Raw genomic sequence first — 25,735 nt, forward strand, 5'->3', positions numbered from 1 at the left:
AATTCAAGGAAATTTAAATTCAAATTGACTAACAAGCAATAAAATAATGCAAAGGCAGCATGTATGTTCAAAACATGTTTTCTTTATATTTCTTTTATAGCTAAGTAATTCATTTAATTCATGACAAATGCTCTAAAATCAAGATAAATTAATTAAAATTTTATCGATCCTATTATAATTCTAATTAAATTTATTTAATTTCTAATTTGAAAATGTGGGTGTTACATACCAGCTGCAACATCAGCTGGTATTTTTAGCATGAATCGATGCCCTAAGGTGCCCACGGAGGGCCTTTGGCACACGACCCGGTGAAAAAAACTTTAGATACTTTATATTATGTGGGTAAATGAAAACAAACAAGCAGAAGCTGTGCCCCTGATCTGACCAACAACATGGCAAACATTGCAAGATCATAGACGTACACACTACATAGACATGATCAATCTTGGTTGGGATGACGGAGCGAGTGCAGCTGTTTAGAAGTTGCTTAGGATGACGAGCGATTTGCCTCCATGTTGACCCACAAATTGTGCCCATACGGCAGGTAGTGGCAGACCGGTGCGCCGCCGGGCTTGGTGCCGAGGATCTTGAAGGAGACAAGCTCCGTGTTCCAGCTGGACGTGTCCGCGTGGCAGATAGCGGCGACCGTGACGGCCAGGCCGCTGCGGGCACCCTCCAGCTCCACCATGTACGCCCTCGTGGAGGGCGTGTTGTGGCACATGTAGACGGTGTACGGGTTGGCACGACACGAAGCTCGCCCCGTCCACCGGGTGCACGGCCCGGACGGCGTACGGCTGCTTGGGCGCCCCCGAGCGGGGCAGGCCGGAGGTCACCGGCCGGATGCGGCGGGTGCCGAGCGCCGCCATGGATCCCTCCACCAGGGCCTCCAGCGACGTCGCGCAGAACTTGGCCGCCTCGCCTGCTTTGTGTGGCAGCTCACACATGTACAGCGTCTCCTCCATGGCGGCCGCCTGCGCGGAATCGTTAGCGATGCCGAGCCGGGTGAGGGCGGTCGGCTGCGAGGACACCGAGAACGGGATGGAGTCGGCCACACTGCACAGTCCTGGATGGTGGCACTCTAAGTTGTTCAGTTTCATTCGTCGTTCATTGATTTTTACATACGTTTGCTTTGCATTTTAACATTGTGGTGAAATATTGTAGGCCCAGCTGGAAGAAGAGAGGAGGCTAAGAGAGGAGATAGCATAGTGGATGGAGGCCGACCGCCAGAGGATGGAACCCAAGCGGCAGATTATGGAGCAGATGTTTCAGTGGATGCAAAGAGTCTTCACGAGAGGATGGATCAACTTCTGCCACCAATGCTATTCCCTGCTCCACTCCTCCTAGTAGGACTCCTGTGAGTATTGGTAATTTAGTTTGTATGTTCCTACCTTAAATCTTGTCTCACACATGCAATCTATTCTCCTTTATGCAGAATCAATCGGCGGCATCGAATGATGGGCCTCATGACCTAGATTTGTCATTGTGATAGCAGTGGCCACCTCAGTGACTACTTGTGGTTGTGGAATAATTGTATGGACTTGCTTTGTATGGACAACTATGCATTTGCATTTGTGGACTACTTGTAGTTGTGGATGAATCATACTAAAGTTTATTTGTATTTGTGGATTACCTGTGACTATATGAACTGCCTGTGATGCTTATATATATATATATATATATATATATATATATATATATATATATATATATATATATATATATATATATATATGCATATTCCATTCTACACTCGCTTGTAACTACTCCCACATATGTATCTCATCATATATTACGTATCTGACCCAACGAAGAGTATGTACATGGAGTATGTGATTATACTTGAACATTTGTGATGGTATATACATTAGGCATGTAACCATACATAAAGTATGTGGACATACTTATTTTATATACTAATAATAAGGTATAATCATATATATTTTAAAAATAGGACTGCTTTTGAAATTTTTTGTATATACCTTTGAAGTATGTTAGAATAAGTATATGAACATACTCAAAGTGATAAATGAGTATGAGAACATACGCACGGTGATATACTGATGATGAGAGTAGCTACACGCGAGTGTAGAAAAAACTCATCCTATATGATGCCTGTGATGTTTATTTGAGTTGGGTACCATACACGTGACCGAATAATCAAAATAGGAAAAAAAATAGCTGGCTCACCATGTGCAACACTCGGCAAAGGGCTATTTCTGTGCAGCTTGGGAATGCCTTTGCCGAGTGCCAGGCTGGATCTTTGCCGAGTGCCTTGTGTAACACCCAAAATTTTACTTTAGAAGAGTCTAGGTTAGTTTCACAATTTTTCTAGTATCAAAAGAATTATTTTAGCACCTTCGAAAACTCACTCTAGGCTCTAATTTGATTTGTTGCATACATGCTGGTACATATTTTATTTTTGTATGGTTGTTCTCGAGTTTCTAAAGTTCTCATAATTTTTCTGGAATTTTTTGAGCCTTTCTTCTATTTTCTACTGCTTTATCTTATTTTCTGTGCAAAAGAAATATCCCTTTTTATTCTTTTCTTTTCCTTTTCCATGTTTTTCTCTTTTCCTTTGCGGCCTGGGCCGCCGGCCACCTTTCCATTTTCCTCCGCCGGCCCGAATCCCTTCTTTCCCTTGTTTCCGGCCCATCTGGCCCAACCCACTCCCCCCTTCTCTTTTTCTTTTACTCCTCTCTCTCACTAACAGGGAGACCCCACCCGTCATCCCTCACCTTCGGCCGAGTCCGGCTCGGACTCGCCTCTCGCCAATGCTGGACCCACTGGCACGAACGCCAAGGCCGAGTCGGCCCCGATCCGCGGCCCTTTTTCCCCCTTGCCTCGCAGGACCTGTCGCTTTTGCCCTAACCACGCGCCTTTTGCAGGCACGTGCCGCCACCGCCACCCGAGCTCGCCCTTGCCGCCGTCGATTCGCCCCGCGAGAGCCCCTCCAACGTTTTGGTCATTGTGGTAAGCTTTGCGGTGAGCTTCTCTTCCAATTCCACTCCGGAACGACCTGTTTTCGAGCTCGCCGGAAACCCGCAGCCACCTTCCCTTGCCGCCGGCCATCCTCCAGCACCCGTCGATTCCTCAAAACTATCCAGCATGCATCCCCGTGTTGCGCCCGTGCTCGCGAGCCCCCTCACGTATTTTTTTGGCACCCGGAGCCCCGTTTTGTGTGAGCTCTGGTGAGCCCCTACGCGGGCATGGCGGTGCCGCCGTCCGCCGGCGCTCCGCTGCCGCCTGGCCGGCCGATGCGCCCTGGGCCGACCGATCGAAGATCGACGGTCCAGAGTAGATCTAGTTCTAGTCAACCCAGTCCAACACCGGTCAACCCTACCAATTTTGTAGAAAAGCCCTTCAGTTCTTCCTAATTTAACCCGCAGTCCTGAGTTATTCAAAAGTATTTCTGTTTTACCCCAGAATCTTTCAGAAAGCACCCTGTTCTTTTTCAAAATGGAACCCGCCATCCAGGGATGGCCCTTTTGCACGTTAGCCGCAATGTTTTTATGTAAAATTATGTTTTTAACCTTGGTTTCTTACTGTTTAAGCGTTTTAAATATTTTCTCTCGCAAACAAGTCCCTACAGCACTGTTTTTAGCATATCTTTACCGTTTTAGCTCTGTTTTTAGCGTTCTTGGTACCGTTGCGATCGTTGCAATGTGTAGAATTAGTTTTTAAGTGTTTTGTATCTGTTTTTCCATGATTGGTGTACAGTTTTAATTTATTTCTATTGTTTGCTTGTATGTACTTGAGTTGCTTGGTGTGTTCGTGACGTATAGACGAGTAGCCGTTCGAGCACTTACAAGATCAAGACTTTGAGGACTTCAAGAAGAAGCAAGTGACTGAGGAAGGCAAGTATATTCCTTGATCATTTTTTGTCCCAATAAAATTTAATTAAGCTTGCATGCATTAATATTGTGGGGGACTACCTATATATCCTTATTTGATAAGCCTTGTCCTTGATTAGCTGGGTTTTGTTATAAAAATCTTTTGGGTAATATGCTTAGCCGCTGAACAATGGTTGTGGGTTGGGTTTCTACACTTCTTTTGGAGACATGAAACTTCTATATACATATTCTTTGGAACAATATTAATGTTTTAGTAACTTGTTTAAAATCAACCATGGAGAACCACCCGGGAAAACAGCGCAACCACAAGAACTACATGGCTCTGATCTTGGCTGATTAGTTAGATATCTCTAGCTTGTTAGTAGCTGACCGAAAGGTGCAAGGGGGGGACTAGGTTTAAGAGGGGTACCCGGCCTACCAAAGGGGTTTGGTACGCCTACTGGGTATGCTCGCTTTGGGGCAGGATGCACTCGCCTAGCAGCTGAAACCTCAGCGGGCTACTACTGGTTAGGGAGTCTTTGTAAAGGCCTCATAGTGAATCCCTACCACTCACCAAAGGAAGTGTTTAAGAGGCTAGCTACCTCGGGCACAAAGGGAGACACGACTTGTGGGTAAAGTGTGCAACCTCTGCAGAGTGAAAACTGATATATCAGTCGTGCTCACGGTCAAGAGCGGCTCGGACCCTCACATGTCAACTTAATGGAAATCACTGCATTTAATTCAGTTGTTTAATTGTTCCAAGCTTTATTTACTTCAGATTTACTACTTTTTTATAAAAGTGGGATGGTTCATACATGCTTAGTAAATAGTTACTAATTATTTAATTAAAATGCTTACCGCTTTACTAAGCCAGCCTTAATTCCTTGTTATAAGCCTTGCGTGTCATTTACTTTTCTAATATACTTGCTGAGTACGACTTGTGCTCATCTTTGCTATTACCACATCATTCAAGGCAAGATCAGTTTGAGGAGTACCCAGATGATATTCAGGACTTCTAGGCGTACGTTTCCCCCAGTCAGCTACCTGTGGAGTTGGAGTACCCACTGCTAGAATAAATGCAAACTGAAACGCTTATTTATTTATATTAATGACTTTCGGCTTGGTTTGTAATAAATTTAACTTTGGTACTTTATGGCATTGCTACTGTTATTTACTATTATCATCATATATGTGTAATTTTGATCCTGGCGCATATATGATTTATTACTCAATTTTACTCCTTCAAAACTGGGCGTGACACCTTGCCATCATGGCACTCGGCAAAGGCATCCATTACCATCACTTGGCCGCCCCCCTTACTTTTTTTTGCTGAGAGACAATTGAGCACTCGGTAAAGTCTTTGCCGAATGCTCGACAAAAAAACAATCAATAAAGAGTTGTTTACCATCAAAATCGGTGCCGAGTGAGCTATGCCGAGAGTGGCACTCGGCAAAACTTTTTCCAAGTGTTTTCCTAGTTTCCCGTAGTGATGGTCAGATTTCAGCAGCATACAACTAGCTAGTACAGGTGGTTAAAAAGTCCATCAAGGTCATTGAAATTTGATTGTTTTGAACATCTAACGAAAGCTTGAAACTTCCAAGGTCTCAATCAAAATTCCGTATTTCATTCAATTTCTTTTCAACCATACAGCCATGGCCTTGGTGGACACTTCCTTATATGCATGCTGACCATGGGTGGTAGAGGAACCACACGTTAGGCCCCATGCTGATGGCCAAGCAGACCAGGGAGAAGACGAAGTAAGCCATGTAGACCACCAAGGAGGGAATGCAACTGGCCGTTGGTTGCCAAGTTGAATGCTACCATGAATAACACGTAGAACACGCCCTCGAAGATGATCTAGAGGCCTAGCAGCATATGGGAGGTCAGCACCTGACCCGCCTTCAAAGCCACAATCTAGGGTCCGCTACACCTCCTAAGACACTCCAGGCGATACAAATTAAAAACCAGCTGTTGTATAGTTTCCTGATAGCTAGCTACACCAAGTGTTTTGGATAACATGCTGAACTTCCACTCATGTCTTAATTAAATTCTATGTTTCTGGAAGTTCACTCAATATACTTTTTAATCGAAACACTCATGATCTAGGTTGACACTTTTCTATATGCAACTGCACCCACACTAGCAAATGTGATTTGCCACAATTGAAGAAAAGGGAGAACGGACCATGCTCCTATGGCGACGACCGTGAGGAAGATGAAGTATCTAAGCATGAGGCATGACAGCAATGACCTAACATGTGTAGTGACTATCACTCATCGTGGCCATTGAACATGGGCGAACACCCGTAGCTAGTTGATCAGACCGTCACAAATCTGCAGCATACTTTCTGGTTCCTCCCATTTCTATCTAGGTAAATGGTTCATAGAATAACCAAGGTGATGACGGTATGATGGAAGAGGTTGTGAACTTCTCAAAATGGGGAAGAGGGGTGGGTGGTTTGTGTGTGTGTGTGTGTGTGGGGGGGGGGGGGGGTATTATCAAAAATCATCAGAGCCGAGAAATAAGTGGCCCGAGAGTGATGCTATATATATAACCTAAGTGCGACTCTTATTGGAACAAGGGCAAATCTAAGTACTAATAATCTGATAATTGAACATGGCGGGCGTGGGAGATAATGACTAGAATCACCAGCAAAATATGCTAAACAAATAAGAACAATTGTTGACATAAATTTGGTCACACTGTTGGCGCCTATTCGGGGCCAACACACGAACGCGCACGATCGCACGGCGAGCAACGACGCTCCATGCAGCACCGCAGCACCAACTAGTCAGACCGGTATGGTTGACCGGTCAGACCGGTCTTGTCAGGGCAGCCCAACGAGGATCCAACGAACGCCCACCCGGGAGGGACCCCATCGGGGCAGTCGCACCTTGGGTTGTCCTAGGCTCGGCAGGCCAGCTAGGGCGTCCACAAACGCCATGGAGATGAGAGAAGAACAGCATGTTGGGATTGAAAAAGCTAGGGTAAAGAAAAAAAGTAAAGACAATAAAAAGTAGATGTATTTGATAAGTTCGATTGGGTTGGATTCCTCAATCGACCGTGACCCTTTATATTTATAGGGTGGAGAGGTCTATACCCATGGGAGGTCGAAAATATATTAAAAATCGACCTATAATCAACTTACAACTCTAATTCGGACTAAACTGCTAAAAACCGGTCAGACCGGTCACCAAATCCAGTCAGACCGGACTTACTACGGTTCATAACAGCCAAAACGGTCAAACCGATTACCAAATCCGGTCAGACCGGATTTACCCAGACGTGAAAACTTGCAGGTGCTATATCTCCTATGTCCGGACTCCAAATTAGGCTATCCATATATTCGTTTCGATCGACTCGATGAGGGCTTCATCTTTGTGCACTCAAACTCATGATTTGAGTTCATCTTAATGCTGTTTTGAATCTGTCTTTGCATCATTGATGAAATCATGTCCAAAATATCCCAAAACAATCCTCATGTCCTGCACAATAATTATACATGTCAAACTTACAAAATAATAGGAGTTAATATTGAATTGGTTATTTTGGCCTTTATCTTGTTTGCTTTAGGTCCTGCCAATTTTGAGTGTCAACATGTGCCCCCCTGTTTCTTGGTAAAGTTTGCGTACCAAGAAACATTCTCAACGATCAAAATTGCTTAGGGACGATGACAAATAATACATCGGCCATATATTTTTTTATACTTATTATGCATGCTAATATAGCCAAAATAAGGAAACTAGCAAATACAACAATTTATGGTTTAAAATCAGCAAACTATTTCGGCTTTGAAATTCCATAGCATGTCTAACAACAGAAATCCTGATACGGCCAATGCAACCGATTATTCAAATCATGGCCCCTTGGTAAGGCACAAGTATGAGATTGATAGTCATAACGGGACAACCAAGGATTATACCAAAACCATGAATTATAATTGAGTATACCTAAATATGCATTCCATGGCACATGCATCGACGGAATAAATGATGAAGACCAAAACGATGACCGTTGATGCTTTCTTGGGGTGGTGAAGAATTCTTTCTTCGTTTGCCTTCCAATTGATTGCTTTGTTTTTGTTCAGATATCTTCTTGTATTTATCCAGAAGCTCCTCAAAGGTCGGCTTGTTCCTATTTTTTGCACCACCAGAATTATTCTTAGGTTCAGACCGATCGGACCGGTCGGGCGAACCGGCTAGACCGGTCTTGTCAGAACAGATATGATTGCTCTTATCTTTCCCCCCAGCCGAATTTGAACATTGTTCGACTATATTGTTTGAATTATGATCATCATTGGGAACAATTTTACCAATTGAGCTATCTGATTGCTCTTCAACAACTGGGTTTTCTTTATCTAATGTCAAATCTGAATTTTTATTCAATTGTCCATCTTTTTTGACACGATAGACTTTCTTGATCACCTTGTGTTTCCTTTTCTGCATAGGCCGATTTTTAGGATCAAAACGGTTATTATTTGTAGGTGATGGCTTACTAATTGCCGGCTCCCTATAGGTAAATATAATTTGGGCACAAATATGTTGGGAGAGATGGCATATACTCCCTCCGTCCGGAAATGATCTACGTATTTTGGCTAGGAAAAGTCAAACTTTATAAACTTTGACTAATAATTAGTTAAATTATATGTATAATTAGTTTATAAAATTTATGTCAATACATATGTATTCAAAGAGGTTTTGAGATGACATTGAGTTATTCATAATTGACATTATATTCTAAGAGTGATTAATAAGTCAAACTTTACTTCGAATGACTTTCTCTAGTCAAAATATGTAGATCATTTCCGAACGGAGGGAGTATGAATTATGAAACCATGGTGCACAAGAATAAGACAAACTGAAATTAGCACCCCATGGCATATTCATAAGGAATCCATATGATGGAAACGGCATTGACATAGGAGCATAATTCCATTGCCGATTCTGATTATAGAATTTTTGTTTTGAAACAGATTTTGGTTGTTTGGAATTTTTAGCCCGACTAGCATGTTTGATATCCTTTTGTTTTGAGGATTTAGCTGGAAGCTTCTTATTTGGCTTCGGCTTTTCTTTTTCATGCTTATGACGGTTTTTGGATTCAATAGTTTTTCAAACACCGATCTCGGGTTTCTTGGGTTTAACCATCTTTAGCTTTGATTTATTTTGCGAAACCCTAGATGAGGCGGTTAGACCGGTTGGAGAACCAGTCAGACCGGTTGCGGTACAACCGGTGCCTTTGACTTTGTTTTGTTGCCCCCGAGCGTAAAAGTATTAGAATTAGTTTCTGTGTACTTGCTAGGGTAATTTGGTTCGACAATTTTGGCTTGAGACGGCTGAATTGTATCTTGACCAGCAACATCACAAATCGGCAAATTTTTGCAAGGATTATTAGCCGGCTTCTCAATAGCCGACTTTTGAATAACAGGAATTAGATCTACACTTTTCTTTTTATCAATCATAGCATCAACAAAATTAAGCAAACCACTTATAAAGCCGGTTGTGGACTTACTATGCTTCTGTAGATCGTACATCCTCAACTCGTCGATGGCAAATATCTTCTTCATGATGACGCCTTGTTCCGTTACCCGATAACAGTGAGGAAGTATATAGTCATGGATATACTTGAGTAGTTCTTCAGGTAATCCTTCAAGTGCCATCATATCACTGGAGTTTGATAAATCGGACATGATAGCCAGATTCTCGTTCCCCAGTGGAGTCGCTAAAATGTGTTGGCGCCTATTCAGGGCCAACACATGAATGCGCACGATCGCGGGGCGAGCAGCGACACTCCTTGCAGCGCCGCAGCACCAACCGGTCAGACCGGTCTCGTCAGGGTAGCCCGACGAGGATCCAACCAACACCCACCCGGGAGGGACCGCGTCGGGGTAGTCGTACCTTGGGTTGCCCTAGGGCGTCCTCAAATGCCATGGAGACAAAAGAAGAATAGCATGTTGGGGTTGGAAAAGCTAGGGTAAATAAAAAAGATAAAGACGATAAAAAGTAGATGTATTTGATAAGTTCGATTGGGTTGGATTCCTCAATCGCCCGTGACCCTTTATATTTATAGGGTGGAGAGGTCTGTACCCATGGGAGGTCAAAAATACATTAAAAACCAACCTATAATCAACTTACAACTCTAATTCAGACTAAACTGCTAAAAACCGGTCAGACAGATCACCAAATCCAGTCAGACCGGACTTACTACGATGCATAACAGCCAAAACCGGCCAAACCGGTTACCAAATCCGGTCAGACCGGATTTACCCAGACGTGAAAACTTGCAGGTGCTATATCTTCTATGTCCGGACTCCAAATTAGGCGATCCATATATCCGTTTCAATCATCTCGATGAGGGATTCATCTTGGTGCACTCAAACTCATGATTTCACTTCATCTTAATGATGTTTTGAATCTGTCTTTGCCTTATTGATGAAATCATGTCCAAAATATCTCAAAATGGTATTCATGTCCTGCACAATAATTATACATGCCAAATTTGTAAAATAATAGGAGTTAATATTGAATTGGTTATTTTGACATTTATCCTGCTTGCTTTAGGTCATGCCAATTTTGAGTGTCAACACACACGCTAAAGTGCACTAGAATGTTTGGACTGTAGAAGAAATTAAAACAGCTCTAACCCAACTCCAGGTCCAGGCTACTACACACTCGATGCTGCAAGTTGATGACCTCCTAAATCAATGCAAGAACTTGGTCTCATACAAGCTTTTGCCTTAAAAAAAACCATCTGTTGTGCTCCATCTAGATGTTAGCTGTAGAAGGATGAATTTGTGATAAATCTGCGAAACCTGACTAGTCCGGTTCTAGAAAACGATAAGGCCGATATCCTTGGGCTTCGGTGCACTCACTTGCCCAAGAGGACAACCATCACATTTTTATGGTGAAGGACGGCTAGTTTTACAAGCAAACAAGTTTAAGGTTATGCCAGACGATAATTATGTAGCAAGGAACTAGCTTGCATGGCCAAGAATCTCGAACAAAACCCATGCTATAAAATACAATTTAATATGACCATTCTACGTACGGCTAGGCGCTTTTATTATTGTAAGACACCACACAGCATGAGAGAAATGCCTCGTGTTGTGTCTAATTAACTAGAGGAGAGATTTGTCATTGTTTCATTTTTGGTATTATATACTCCCTCCGTTTTTTATTAGATGTCGGATTTAGATTCGGTGCACATACCAAGAAGACTACTCTCTCGTGAGTTAGGGGGTGTTTGGTTCATGGGACTTATGCAAAAGTCCGCGGTACTTTAGTCCCTAAAGAACCAAACAAAGAGACTTTTTAGGACTAAAGTGGTAATTGGGGCTAAAGAATCAAAAGTCTCTTTTGAGAAGCTTTTTAGGACTTAAAGTCTACATGAGGCCTACTATTCCAACCCCTACCCTCGGTCCCCACCTCTTGGATGCATGCAGATTAGAGGTAATATGATATTTTGTGCACTCATTTAATGACTTCCTAGTTCTTTTAGTTCCTGGAAGGGGCTAAAATTTTTAGTCCAAGAATAAAATTAGTCTAGGGGCTTTTGCCAACCAAACACCACCTTAATCATTCTCGGTAAAGGATCTCACATTCTCACCGATTAATGCCGCATCGGTTTCCCCACGCATACAAGCTGCACATCAATGGAAACCAATCACGATTGTTTATGTCAGGCTGTCACAAACCAATCGGGATGTGCATGCAGCAACACCCTTTAATTTCCATATCTCTTCCATCAAAGCACTTCAGAAACCAGACAGAACTGCGACATTCTTTTTCCGACGTTTAGCAAAAACCAAATAAGACATCTAATAAAAAACGGGGGGAGTATATAGCTGATTATGCAATCAGGCCCAACTCAAACTTGAAACTGCTGGTATTTATAAGTTAGTTTCTTCAAAAAGTTACTAGAAGTGCACTGCCATTGTTTTCTTTATCTGCTGAAGTCATTTATGCTAATGGCTGGTTGAGATATTTGTATATTGTTTTCGTATCAAGCTGTGTTGATGAATGGCCAGAAATATGTATATCACAGCAGATGGCATGCTTATGCAACCATTAAGAACTTGTATCATTACTGTAGCCAACTGTCACACATGGTTTTTAAAATAAAACCGAATGTGTCACTATATGCATACTAGGATCAAATTATGATGTCATAATAGAATATTGAGCAACAATATTACGAATAAGATACTTACAACAACTAAAAGTCTATCAATATCTTATTCTGAAAACAACGGCTCCAAACTTCACAGAGAATCGATCGGGGGCAACACCTTCAACAAACTTCAGTGGCAACACGTGGGGTCGTCTGCGCTTTCGCGTGCACACATGGCCAGGCAACGTTGAGCCGAACAGACTTGTATCGCTCACGCACAAGTGGAGAGATAAAAAGAGTTGGGCCCGTCTAGTGAAGAAAGAAAGAAAAAAAAAGAAAAAATAGAGAAAGAAAACAAATAGGTAGATAAAGGAAAAGGAATTTTTATTCCCAAAAAGTTCTAGGAAAATTCACAAAGAATGTTTAGGACATGAGGAGCTCGAACAAAATATTTCACGGCTCGCGAGAAAATCAAGCTTCCTAAAATTGGATTTCACTCTAGAAAATAAAGAATAAAAACTAAAAAAATATGGGTAATTCTCAGAAAGTCTAGAAATAGATAAGTTTATTCAAAAATATATTCACATACTAAAATTGAAATTTTAAGATGTGACACCAACACATTATATAAGCTGGTTTTATTTTTAGTTCTAAATAACATGGTAATTGTAAGCAGCTAGTAGCCAGCTAAATTATTAATCTTACTTTGAGAGCTTCGGGATTTCAGACAAAAATACAAATTTCGAGAAAATAGTACCAACTAAACACTTCACGGGCTCGATCATAACTTCTTTTTAGTGCAAGTGTTGCTTTAATTAGATCGACCACCTCCGGCACATCTATAAGCTTAAAAAACACTCTTTACGCGATAAAATTAAATGATAAAGTACACTTATTTTAAAACTAATTAACCATGCTAAAATAAGCTTGTCTACTTTATTGTATTGACCAATGCCAGCAACCCTTGCAAAGGCAAGGGCTCACTCTGTTCGGCTGGCTGTGACTAGTGGCTGATGCTGATTTGTTGTGAGAGAAAAGTACTGCTGGTTGGCTGGTTCTGGTAACAGGTGCTGGTTTGGTGTGAGAGAAAAATACTATTGGCTGGTGCCAGTGAATCTATTTATTGCAATAGCACAAAGGAAATACAAGATTGTCCTAATGCACCAAGCATCCTTGCACAGTTACATTTACGTGGCGGTGGCCCTAGCCATTTAGCTCCACGTCAGCTCCTTACTCAACCAAAGTGGTGGGGCCCGCCACTATCCCCATTATCCTCATCACACATCCATCCGATGACCGAGCTTTCCGAAGCAGAGCAGCGCATCGTACACGAACAGAGCATCTGAAATCTTCCACCAGGCAGGCAACTGCGGGCGTGCGGCGGTCAGAGCGGCCTCCGGTGGTTGGAGGAGGCCATGAGCACCGCCATGGCGACGGCGAACGTGAGCAGCATGCTCGCCAGCAGCGTGTAGGTCCGGCGCGACGACCGCCGGTACTCGCCGAACAGCACGACGCCCCAGAAGGTGCTCACCAGCGGCAGCGCCTGCACGGAGTCCGCCGCCGCGTACCCGGCCGCCTGCCCGGCCATGAACGTGAAGGCGTTCCCGAGCCCGCACACCATCCCCGCCAGCAGCGCCAGCCACCGGCCCTCGCCGTCGCGGAGGTAGGCCGCCACCGTGGACCTCGGCACGCCGACCATGGGGCGGTAGAGGAACCACACGTTGAGCCCGACACTGGCGGCGAAGCAGGCGAGGGAGAAGTAGAAGAAGGCCGTGTACACGACCAGGTGAGGCACGCCGGCGGGGAGCGTGTGCCACTGGTCGTTGGTGGCCAGGTTGAACGCCGGCGTGAAGAGGGCGTAGAAGACGCCCGCGAAGACGACGATGCCGAGGCCCAGCAGCGTGTGGGACCCCAGCACCTGTGGTGGAAGGGATTCAATCATTTAACAAAACAGGGGCAAAAGAAACTCAACTTCAAATAGAACAAACAAAATTCGGCTCTTTTGGCAGAAAATTAAGCATTTTGTCAACATGTATCAGGAAGTATTTGAACTTTCAGTGATGTACGCAAGAGCGTATAACGCTGAAAATAGAATGAATTGGCACCTACTTTGATTGACCTCTTCTCCTCGAGATCAACCAGGAACTCTGCAGTTCCGGCCTCTACTTTCTCCAGTTTCTGTGTATCCTCTGGTGCATCCACCTTTGCTTCTTCAAGGTCCTTTGGTCTCTCTGGCAATCAAAAGGATCAGATGAACACCATTATACTAGATCATTTAAATTTATTGACAAGAGTGGGTTCCTTGATCCAACCGCTACCTTCCTCATCAAGGAGTTGTTTCGTGAGATCCTCATATGTACTGTTCCTGTGCAGTATTGCAGAAAATACACTTTGTTCAGAAGCAGGTAAATTACTAGCAATATCGTCATGATAAAATGGATATTTCTGTACATAATACTCTTATCGCCTTAAACTTCAGACTTTTTAGTGGTATATGAACTTAGTCAAAACTTATTCAACAGTTGCAGCAGTGACTGAAAGTAGCAGAATACTGCACTACCTAGTGTTTTTGCTGTAATTGGCCAGGGACTTAGCCAGCTTCTCCTCGTTGTCGGCAGCATTGGAAGAGTGGACAAGTGACCCGAGGATCGCCGCGATCAGAAAGCACCCGACACCGGGGAACAGGACCTCTGCCTTGTTGATCCGACCGTCGAGAAAGTAGTTCAGAGTTGTCCCTGGAAGAGAAATTTCAGTGACACGATGAATGTCTTCAGGTTCTGAACAGTTCAGGCTACACGAGCAGAGTTTGCAGCACCAGGATTCCATATGCAGTGAGTACCTATGACGACCTTCAGGCTCGATGCCATGACCTCGGTGACCGAAAGGCCGACGAACGCCCAGCCGTACTGCGTGGCCAGCGTGCCGAGGCTGAGGGTGACGCCGCCGGCCGTCGCGAACAAGACTGACGGCCAGTTATTCTGCATCGTTTGAACTGAAAGGTCACAACAAATTTTTTTTTTCACTGCACGAATTGCTTAGCACAACCAGAGTTTTTTGTTGACAAAACCTCAGAGTTTTAGAGTTTCGAAACTGAAAGTGACTTCAGGTCCGATGTACTGAAAACTGAAAGTCGACCTGAGTGAGCTGGGTGAGGAAGTTGGGCGTCTCCGGCGTGTCGGGGCCGATTTGGCCGAAGGTGAGGGCGATGAGCACGGCGGCGAGGAAGTTGGTGACGGAGAAGTCCAGGAAGGTGTGCTGCGGCAGCCGGCCCCGGCGCTCCAGCACGGCCAGGACAACAGGCCAGGTGCCCAGGAGCACCAGCGCCACCGCCATCAGGCCGATGGCGCCGCTAATGTCTTTCACCAGGTACATCTCGGCGTCTTGGGACTGACACGAAGACGGCAGGATCGATCACCCAGCCTGATGATCCAAGAAACTCTGTCAGGCGCGCTTGGTAGTTGGTAGTTGGTACATCGAAAACGAAAAATCGAGGATGCAGATGACGTAGGACGGTGCTCTATTGAACTCATCCTAAAGAGTTCAATTCAGATTCTGGAAGATGTTAAGAACAACACTGTCGTTCAAGTGTCGAGAAGACAGGCTAAGATGGATTGTCAAGTTAACAAAAGAAGCCACTAGCCCACTACAGTGCACATTGTTAATCTAGTGGAGCATATGGTTTGCATGCAGATCTATCTTATGAATTCCGCTAGAAAAGAAAAAAAATAAATAGATGAAGTGAAAATGCAACCATTCAATGGAACTGCCCTTTTGTCTAGGGAAAACTCTCAAATTGTTCGAGAAGCTGGGGGCACAAAGAAACGCTGAAACCCTGAATCCTGTTAGAGTACGAGTCATATATAATAGATTAGAATTAGGGTATTATAATCTGAATAGGTCTCCTTAGTTTATCTGAGCAGGACTCTACCTGTAATTAGTAAGGACTAGAACATTGTACTCCGAGTAGATCACTTAGATTATATATATAATTAGATCAGGATTAGGATTTTACGAACCCGGACTAAAAGTCATAACCCGAACTATAAAATAAAAGTCCAGACGACCCTACAAGTTATGTCATCGTAGTAAGCCGTCTCAATAATTTCCACATACTGAATTTGAAAATTACAAAAAGGAATGTATGAATTCATAGTTACAAGCTTACAGGTCAAAGACCGTTCAAGACACAACATATATAACACAGAAGATTTCTCTTTCAGACATGACCTTCAGTGCTCTAAAAGCCACTCTGAAGAGCGACAGGGAAAACACTTTGCATGGAACAGAGCAAGAGGTAGTATAAGCATCACAGATGGGACTCTGACTAGACAGAGAGCATTCCTGATCCAAAGAACTGAACTTTCGAAAGTAAAACAGTTTCCCAACCATGAAAACCGACTGAAATTCGAAAACCGAGCAAAGATCCCGATGAAACAGCAGGAACACTAACAGAGGAGCAAGCAAAGTAACCGGAGGAAAAGTCAGACTGAACTTTTACAGAAGGTAAACTGAAAGAGATCCAACATACCAAACCGGAACGAAGAAATGATTGGAAGCCTCTGCAGCTTTGAGCTTTGATTCTTGAGCTCTCTGTCAGCCTGTGTCTATGCTCTATCTATTTGTAGGGTGGGTAGGCCTTCCTACAGACTACTGAGGAGTATTTGTGGTGTGACTCTGGAAGCTTCATCAGCAGTGAGCTGGGAGCGACCGGATATGTGATGAGGAGAATGGAGATTGGGAGGAGGGAGCTGGCGTGGGACCCACCCGAGACAGTTTACCAACCGGGTGACGAGGATCGGGTCGAATTGCTACGTCCACCCGGATGTGGGCTGTGGACACCGCTCTATTATTGCTCATGCCCAGCCAATTCATTTTTGTCATATCGTACCTAATCAAGCTGAGGCAAAAGGCTTTGGTTCTATTACAAGGATGGATCGAATCACGTCAATTATAGAATTTTATTATGCCCCTTTTGCTAGCTTTCAACAAATAAAGAAGGCAGCCGCAGCATATGATCGGCGCACCTTAGCATATGATCGGCGCAGTACTAGCATCAGGTTGCAGCAAAACTGAGTATATCTACAAATTATTGTTTCTTTGAAATTTACCAAATTCAATAATAGACATAAGCATTCCACCTATATATATACACCATGAAAATAAATTAGTCTTGGATGTCATCCTAACTTAGTAATCATTTATCCTTTCATAAGATCCCTCTGTTTCAAAATTGGAACTGTTTTAGTTTTCTCATAAGTGAGTCCTTTCTTTTGCTTTGACCAAGTATATACTGCTAAAAACATATATGATTAAAATGTCAGAAATTTTTATATGAAACTATATCAACTACAATTAACTAGCAATTTTAAAAGTATTACATCGAGTTGATATACACATAAACTTTGCAAATATAGTCGATGCGCACAGCCTAAGAATTTTTTTTAAAAAAAGTCTAAATACTCTAGTGACAATCTTTAGTGCCAATCAATCCGTAGACTAAATCACATCTGGTGTGAGGGGTAAGGCTTGGGCAGAACATGAGCTCTATGATCTAAGCTCACATGGAGATGTACCTCGCGCAGGCACTCGGAGCGTATTCTGTGAAACCGCATATGCAGCCTGCTGATATATTCGGGACACGCCTCCAATGGGTGCAATATATTCGGGGTACGTATACGACTGACACTGATTTATTGCCATCAATATCCCCTTGTCATAATAATGGATACATATAAAAACCAAGAAAAGTCAAGTGCCATATACTCCAATCTAATCCATTCTTTGCCGTACGTGCACTTAGAGGAATACTACTAGCGCTACTCATCGAACACGCAGTACTTTATTAATGAAAACCTCCATCACGATAGTGCTCCTACAGAAAGAAAGCCCGCTAAGATAGATTGTTTGGGACTTTTGACACTGCACGAAAAGTCACATTAGGGGGGGGGGGGGGGGGGCTGTCCGGGATACTAGATGGTCCGTCCATTTAGTACCGTAGCATCCGGTATTAAATATACCATCCCTTCGAAAAAATATATCTAAAGAAATACGCGTGCACCGAAGTTCAAACTCGTGATCTACGGCCTCGCATATAGTTTCCTCTACCATTCCACCCATACAACACATGTGAGTGGACAGAAGATGATATCCATTTAAAGTAACTGGGACAGACCTTTAGTACCGGGTCATAACACCACCCGATACTAAATGCCACCATTTAGTATCGAGTGGTGTTAAAAACTGGTATTAAATGGCTGGGGGGTCCGGGAGCTATTTAGTATCGGGCTGTGTTAAAAACCGGTACTAAATGGCTTCGGGGGTCTTGTGCTGCAGAACCGGTACTAAATTGACATTAGTATCAGGTTTAAAGCAACCGGTACTAACTCGAAGAGGACGAATGTCTCTTTTTCTAGTAGCGTGAGTGGTCAATATACATAACTCCGGTCTCTCCCCATGTTGGAGATAAATTGGAGAACGTGCACTACACAAAAAGAAAAATGATTTCTTTCAAAAAAAAACAAAAAGGAAAATGCAGCGCCGAGTCGGCAATGCAGGAGCATCACGCATGGTCGCATGCATCGATGCGTGCATGGCTGCCGGATCATCGCCGCCTCCGCGATGCACGCGACGCGTGGCATGCAGCACCTGCAAAGGAGGAAATAGTTAAATTAAAGCGGCGGTCGATGCCGGGGATCGTCGAGAGATCATATAGGAGTATATCAAATTCTCCTATACTACTAATGCAATCGATGGCGTTTATTTTATTTTAGTGGCGAGAGAGGAATACCGGCCGGCTGTCGATGCATGCACGGCGTCGAGCTGCTGCGTCGCCGGCGAGGTTATTAAGATCGGCCGCCGTCGCTGGCGCATGAAAGTGATCGGGTGCTCTAGCCTAAGAGGGAAGGGAGTGAATTACGCACTAATAAAAACTTAGACCTAAGACTCCAATTAGTTTGCACAAAACTTAAACTAAAACATGCTATCTAGATGTGCAACTAGGTTGTTTTAGTGTGAAACCCCTATCCCAAAAGAGTTTAGTAACCTATAGTCTTTCCTATCAAAAAACTATCTTATGAAAGTAAAGGCATACAAAATGATAGTATGAAATGCGGAAGCTTAAAGAGCGGGATAGGAGATAGCAAACTCTTGACGTGTGTTTATCCCGTGGTTCGGTTAGCCACAAAGACACACCTACATCCACGTTGTTGTAGAACTCACTAAGAGTATTGCTACTCGGCCACCAAGTCTCTTCCGTGAACACAATCACGGTCACCTTGGCCCCGGGTTCCACTAAGGAGCTTCTCCACAAAGGATGGGGGTCTCCACGTCCCCCGCACAAAGTTGTCGTCGCCGCTCCACACCAAGTCGAAGAGTCGATGACGTTGCCGGCGAGCTTCACGCTCCAAGGTGCCGGCGCACCAAACTCTTGTTTTGGTTCGCTAATGAACCACAGCACAAAGGCTCGAAGCCTTGCAATCTCACTCACTAAGAGCTAATCATTTACACAACACTCTTAAAGTGTGCTAAAGGCTAAGGATATGATCTTGATGCTTTTGTATGGCTTGGAGATGTTCTTGGGTGTGTGTGGGATGTCTAGCAACTCCAGCAATTTTCAAATGGCCGGGGTGAGGCGTATATATAGGCCACCAAGACTTGTAGCCGTTACTCCAACGGTCAGCTGAAAATCTGCGTATCACCGGAAGAACCGATGCCTCTGGCAGGGATACCGTCGGTTCATCCGGTCACTCTAAGACACGAAGTAGCCGTTGAAGTCCTGACAGCTGACGCAGTGACCACCGGTTGAACCGATGCTTTGTACCGATGCATCACCGGTTCACCGGTTCCACCGGAATGTTATAAAGTCGAAAAATGTGAATTTCAAAAAAAATTCGTGGCAATGCTGTAAATCTCAACTTAAGTAAGATTTCTGCCTTCCAAAATTTCTAGTAAAATTAAAACTTTGTTCTTACTTTAGGATATTCATTGCTAGTGTGGGAATATTTGGAGTTATTTGAATTTGTTGGTTCTACCTTGTTTAATCGAAATCGATTTGGATTTATTTCTTTGTGTGGAAATTAAATCGAGGTGTGCACCTCAATTTAATTTCATCTTCTAACATTTGTGTGTGATTTAATTTGAATTGAGCCACTCAAATTAAATCCAAACTCTAACAACCCGCTAACCATCTCTAACCCTAACCCGGACCAAACCCGTTGGCTCAGTCCAGCCCGTAACCCAAGCTCCAAACCCAGCCTGGTCTAAACCCAGTCGAAACCCAGCTAGCAAAACCGGGCCAGCAGCCCCTTCTCTTTTTCGGCCTATGAACCGCGGACAGCCCGGCCAGCCCAACCGCTAGCCTGCTCCACGCCCGCGCAGCGCCTCAACCTCCGGCCCGATCCCGCACCCCCGACCCGATAACTCGCGCGCGGCCCAGCTCGCCCCCTGGCCACGCAAGCCAGCCGCAGCGCCCCTTCTGCTTCCCTGCCGCCCGGGCCCACCTGTCAGGGGGACTATTCCCCTTTGTTCCCCGTCGCGGACGCCGCCGCTCTTCTCTGCTTTTCCCTTTTGACCGCCCGCGCTCTCTCCGCTTCTGCCGCCGGTGCCGCCTGCCGCTCGCGTCACCTGCCAGCATCGCTCCGCGATAGCGCACGGAGGAGGCTGCCGCGCAACTTTCCCCCGCTCGCTTTTGACCACCCCGCGTGCTCCCGAGCCCCAGCACTCCGCGCCGTGCAACCGCGCGATATGTGCCACGCGTCCCCCGCACAAACGCCGAGGATCGCCGCCGTTCCCGTGAGCCACACTTCAAACCCTAGCAGCTCCGCCTATAAAACCCCGCGGCCGCCACAAACCCTAGAGCCAAGAGCTCTTATCATCCGCCGCCGCCGCAACTGCAAAACAGAGCAGAGAGGGGAGAGGAGAAGAAGGAAGGAGGAGAAGGAGCCGAGCGCCAGGAGAATGGGGAGAGGAGAAGAAAGAAGGAGGCGAAGGAGCCGAGCGCCAGGAGAATGGGGAGAGGAGAAGTAAGCCCCACAGAAGGTCCATCGCTGACGCCAGGGGAACACCACCATCGAGCCAGCGCCCCGATCGACTACTCCGACATTGCTGCGCGTCCTGCACGGCATCGGCTCGACGCTGCCTCGCCTCGCGCGGCCCAAGCCCCTCGTCGCCGAGCCGACCGGTAGGCCGCTGCTGCCTGTCTCCCTGGACCCTCCTCGTGCCCTGATGCCGACGTGATGCCGAGCGCCGTCTATGAGCCTTCCCCTAGAACATCCCTAGGACCGGCCCTTCCCTTGCTTGTTTGTAGGAGCCCGACGAAGCGCCACCGCCCGGCGCTCGCACACATACGTACACTCGAACGCCCCACGACCTGCACTCGCACCCCTCCGCGGCCTCGCCGCCGCACGATCTTGCCGCACGACCATGGCACCGCCGCTCCGGTGCACCCTGGCACCGTCGTGGCCACGCCTCGGCGTGCACGTGCACCACGCCGGCTAAAGGCTCTGCCTTTTGGCCCGGCCACACGCACATCTCACCGTCGCCCGCACATGTGCCCTGCCACCGTCGCGCCGTCGCGTCGCGGCCATGCCGCACCACGACGTCGCGGACGCGTCGCGCCGGCCGCAAGGTCCGGCCTTGACCTCACCCGCACACGGTCCGCCGTCTTGACCATGCCATGGCCATACCTGGCAAGCCCCCACATTGCGCCCAGCCACGCCTTTCTCCTCGGTCTTGCTCTGCTGCCGCCCTGCTTTGTCCCTGTCCTCGCCACGGAACGCGAGACAGCCACGCCGGCCTCACCGTCGTGGGCTTGAGCCGCTCGCAGCCCTGCCTCGACGCCCTTGCCTCCGTCATCGCCTTCGTGCTGCCACCGCCGTGGATGAAGCCCGTCGCCGCCTAGAGGGGAGGAACCCGGTGAAGACAACCCCGCCGCCACGGTCTTAGCCGCCCAAACGGAAGGGGGAAGTGAGGACGCCCGAAGGAGGAACCGTGCTGCAAGGACATCCACCCCAATCCGGAGCGCCACAACCTCGCCACCGGGAGATTGTTGACGCCGCCGCTATGCCAAGAACCAAGGAAAAAAGCAAGGAGGAAAGAAAAGGAGCAGAGGAGATGTGGAGGAGCAACGGCTGACGCCGCCACCCAGAGAGGAAGGACCGCTCCGCGAGGATGCCCACCCGGAACCAGAGCCAAGTCGCCGCCGTCGCCATCGCTGTGTCGCCAGGACCGTCCGCCGGCGGAAGGAAGCGAACAGGGGAAGATAAAAGAGGAAGAAAGAAAGGAGATGCTTACGGGTGGGCCAGCCCCGTCAGCCAAAGGAAGAAGGAATCGGGCAGCTTTCAGCCCAAGAAGCCCAAGCCGCACACCTGAGCCGGCCCCTTTGAGCCCAAGCCGCTTCCCGAGCTGGCCTGCAAGCCGTCGCCGGAGCCGACCAGCCTGTGTGAGCCGAGCCGAGTTGGGCCACCGAGCCGGCCCAACTATGTTTAGAGCCCAGAGAACCAACAACTCTTTTTCTTTTTCTTTTCTGGTTTAACCTAACACGCGGGCCCCACATGTAATCCTCTGCTGTGCGACTGACCAATGGGACCCACTGACTCGCGGACCCCACTGACCCGTTTGACTAGTCAATGGTCAACATTGACTTGGTCAACGCTGACGTCAGCAGGGCCTACTGCTGACGTCAGCAGAGCTGACCTGTGGGGTGATGTCATGATGACGCGAGACACGCTCTGGTGCTGCCACGTGTCACCTCTATGTTTTTCCTTTTACGATAATTATTTAATAATTCTAGAAAATGCTTTAATCTTAGAAAATTCATAGTAATTCAACCGGAGCTCCGAAAAATATGAAACCAGTTTCATAATTCTTCTAAAATCATGATCTACGCATTAGAATAGGTTTTGCAGTGAGTTGGATCTCTTGTGAGCCTATTTTGTGCATTCTTGCACTTTAGCCCCTGTATTTATACGTAATTACGACTAGGTCCTAACGAGAAGGAGTTGACCGACGTCCCGGATGACCAGGAGATCTAGAAGGACTACCCCGACACCCGGAGGACCCAGAGGGATGTACCAGATGACCAGAAGATGTCAGAGGACCAAGGAAGACCACGAAGACCTATCAGGTTCACGCCCGTCCGCGACTGAATACCTATTAGGCATTGCTTGCTAGATACGCTACGCACCCGAATTGAGTGTGATGAGATGAGCTTGCATGGCCATTTATTTACCGTATTCCTTGATTCCCATACTTAGAAATGAATATGCTATTGCTACTATGAGTGAGATTTGGGGTATGAGAATATATGATGTGATTGTCCTTGCTTGCTAGAAGATGCCTCCACATATATGGGAGTTGGTGATTAGGTTACAGCGGGGGTGAGCGGACCCTTTTCTCTTATCTTCGGATCGAGGGCCGAGGATTGTGTGTTGGGCACGATCCTGTGAGCACATGTGATGGGTGACGAGCACCTGTGGCGGGTGCCAGACTGTTCCGGTGGGAACTTTAGTAGAAGAGTAGTTGAGAAGCCGATACTTGTGATGGGTATCGATTGCAGACCGTGTTGATGGAATGCTACTGTGGACGAAGATGCTCGCCTCAGCTGGATGAAGGACTTGACTTTATGGCCCTAGTGACGGAACTATGTCAAACGTGCACACAACTTATCCTTTATGAGGGGGACCCAGCCCGAGCTAGCTATGCGCAGCATCATACCTGTAGGAGGATAGTGTGTCAGTGTTAGGGGGAGAGGGCAGGACCCTATCGCCTCCGATCGCAGGATCCATGGAGATTCCATTCTAGATTGCTTCACAGCCCCGGGCGACCTAATGCGGGAGGACGCGCCCCAGACCGGGAGCAGGATGGTGCCATAGCCGTTAGTTTCATTAACTGGTGCCTCGGAGAAGGTCGGGTCGCTCCTGGCTGGATTCATGGCGAGTGGGTACAGGTGTATAACCCCTGCAGGGTGAAAACTATATGTATAGCCGCGTACTCGGTCATGTACAACTCTGGATCTGGCCCCACAAATATAGTTAGAACCACATATACTTTTCTACCTCCCTCTAGTACCACTTTTCCTGCTCGGATAGCAGCTGAGGTGCGGGGAGAGGGAGTTCCCGCACCGAAACAGGGTTGAAGTAGTTGTAGAGGAAGGTAGGAGACTGGGAGTCCGGGATGCCGGAGCTGCCCGTGTTGAAAGGTGATTTGGATGACTTATATATGTTGCTTGCATAGGAAAACATAGTCTATCCTGGCATTATTCTTTACCGTTTGCATCCACATAAAGCTTGCATACGGATGGTGACGTGAATCTATCCCGTCCTTGGGGATAGCCTAATAGATACAGGATCCGAGCGAAGGAGTCGACAGGACGATAACGGATTACGATGTGAAGGACGGCCTGAGCTACACACCGAGCTGCCTGTGGAGAGGATTCGTGAAGATGGAGTTGCCCAGAAAACTAGATATCGTTTCCGCTTTCTGATTGTTTTTTTTTAGCCCAAGGGGCTTGTACTCTGAGCTTCGTATTACAATCCTTCGGATTATGTAATAAATAAACTCATGTGATGTTATAAACGTGAGTTATGTATGTAATATTCAATTGAAATGAGTTATGTATGTGATAGCTACAGATCCAGGGACTATCACGACAATACAGCGAGTCGGGTTCGCCTTTCGGAAACCCGGTCTGTTTCAGTTGGTATCAGAGCATACTCGGCCCATATATAGCTCGAGCCCTTAGCAATGGTCGCTAGAAATAGGACTCTCTGGACGCTTCTGTCTGCTCGATATACTATCTTGAACTATATACTCTTATCTTTCTGCTTCGTTATCTCTTGCTTAACTTTTTCTCTTACCTACGCTAACGCCACTCTTACGTGTGCGCAGATGGACGCTACCATGAAGACCGCTATGGAGAGCGTGACCCACGATCCGGAGGTGTATGCCCGTCACCATGAAGAACTCGTGCGCTGGATGGAATGCGTTCTCCGAGCAGCCGGCATCAGCCAAGCTTACGTCAAGATGTCGACCCAGGAGGCTCATGTCCCTCCGTACTACCACAGCCAAGAAATGTTTGCGCAAATTTTTTGAAAAAGACGAGTAATCGAATTTAGAGTAAAAAAAATCAAACGAACTATAATTTGAAACAGAGCTAGTATAAAAAAATGCTGCCTTCACAATGAAATCAGGAGAAACAGTCCCTCTTATTATAAAACCTTTGATTTTTGAAGTAGTATATAGTGCATGCATGTGGATGACATTTCGGCCCAGGCGTGCGTGCATGTAGACGTATAGCGTACCGCTTGCAGAACCTGCAGGGGATCAGGTTGCACGTCATGCCCACACACCTTTGCTCCCACTTGAAAGTAACGTCCATGCTCATCAAGTCGTCTACAATCTCCATCACTATTTCGTCAAAAGAAAAAAAAACCCTCCATCACTATTATTCAAGTGTTGGAGCCGGGCTTGGTGGTGGCGATTCTGACGTCTGTGGTTGGACACGCACGTGATGTGATTGCATTGTTTTGGGTAAACCTACACATGGATGAGCATCGTCGACGTTTCACGTGAGGTATGTACTTGAGCAATAAACTGTACGTTTGCTACGTAAATTGAACTCGCGAGATCGTATGATTTGGATTTGTCTTCTAACGTTACAAGTTTGAAATACAGTAGATATGTGGATGCTACGCGATCAATACATTTCGAAAGACTGAGCCGATATATACCCAAATCTAGGTGGACAACTTCCATTGCAATTAAACTAAGGGTATGTTTGGATAAGCCAAAATTGAGTACTC

General features: G+C 46.1%; 1 protein-coding gene and 1 pseudogene across 3 annotated transcripts; both read right to left on the bottom strand.

The window, feature by feature from the left end:
- Window positions 1–356: 356 nt before the first annotated feature.
- Window positions 357–3,069, bottom strand: LOC120701030 (annotated as a pseudogene).
- Window positions 3,070–12,930: 9,861 nt separating this feature from the next.
- LOC120699561 (ureide permease 4-like) lies at window positions 12,931–16,641 on the bottom strand. Of its 3 annotated transcripts, none has more exons than XM_039983572.1 (7): window positions 16,465–16,641; window positions 15,072–15,356; window positions 14,776–14,914; window positions 14,497–14,671; window positions 14,255–14,295; window positions 14,046–14,167; window positions 12,931–13,854 (listed from the first exon to the last, which is right to left on the bottom strand). In XM_039983572.1, the coding sequence occupies exons 2-7, from the start codon at window positions 15,306–15,308 to the stop codon at window positions 13,321–13,323; spliced, it is 1,248 nt and encodes a 415-aa protein (XP_039839506.1). In that variant the 5' UTR covers window positions 15,309–15,356; window positions 16,465–16,641; the 3' UTR covers window positions 12,931–13,320. The 3 variants fall into 3 exon arrangements, with proteins under 3 accessions (XP_039839506.1, XP_039839505.1, XP_039839507.1); XM_039983571.1 differs by having other exon boundaries at window positions 14,255–14,301; window positions 16,465–16,638; XM_039983573.1 differs by lacking the exon at window positions 16,465–16,641 and having other exon boundaries at window positions 14,255–14,301; window positions 14,776–14,928; window positions 15,072–15,203.
- Between the last annotated feature and the right edge of the window lie 9,094 nt (window positions 16,642–25,735).

The sequence above is a fragment of the Panicum virgatum genome, chromosome 3K (assembly GCF_016808335.1).
Source record: "Panicum virgatum strain AP13 chromosome 3K, P.virgatum_v5, whole genome shotgun sequence".
Taxonomy (NCBI): domain Eukaryota; kingdom Viridiplantae; phylum Streptophyta; class Magnoliopsida; order Poales; family Poaceae; genus Panicum; species Panicum virgatum.

What these genes read in the sequence shown, in the direction of transcription:
- LOC120699561 (XM_039983571.1), bottom strand. Translation starts at nt 15,308, where the DNA reads ATGTACCTGGTGAAAGACATTAGCGGCGCCATCGGCCTGATGGCGGTG. An exon ending in TCCTCACCCAGCTCACTCAG is followed by an intron (nt 14,915 to 15,071) that starts GTCGACTTTCAG and finishes CAAACGATGCAG; the next exon opens with AATAACTGGCCGTCAGTCTT. An exon ending in AGGAGAAGAGGTCAATCAAA is followed by an intron (nt 13,855 to 14,045) that starts GTAGGTGCCAAT and finishes CTTCCACCACAG; the next exon opens with GTGCTGGGGTCCCACACGCT.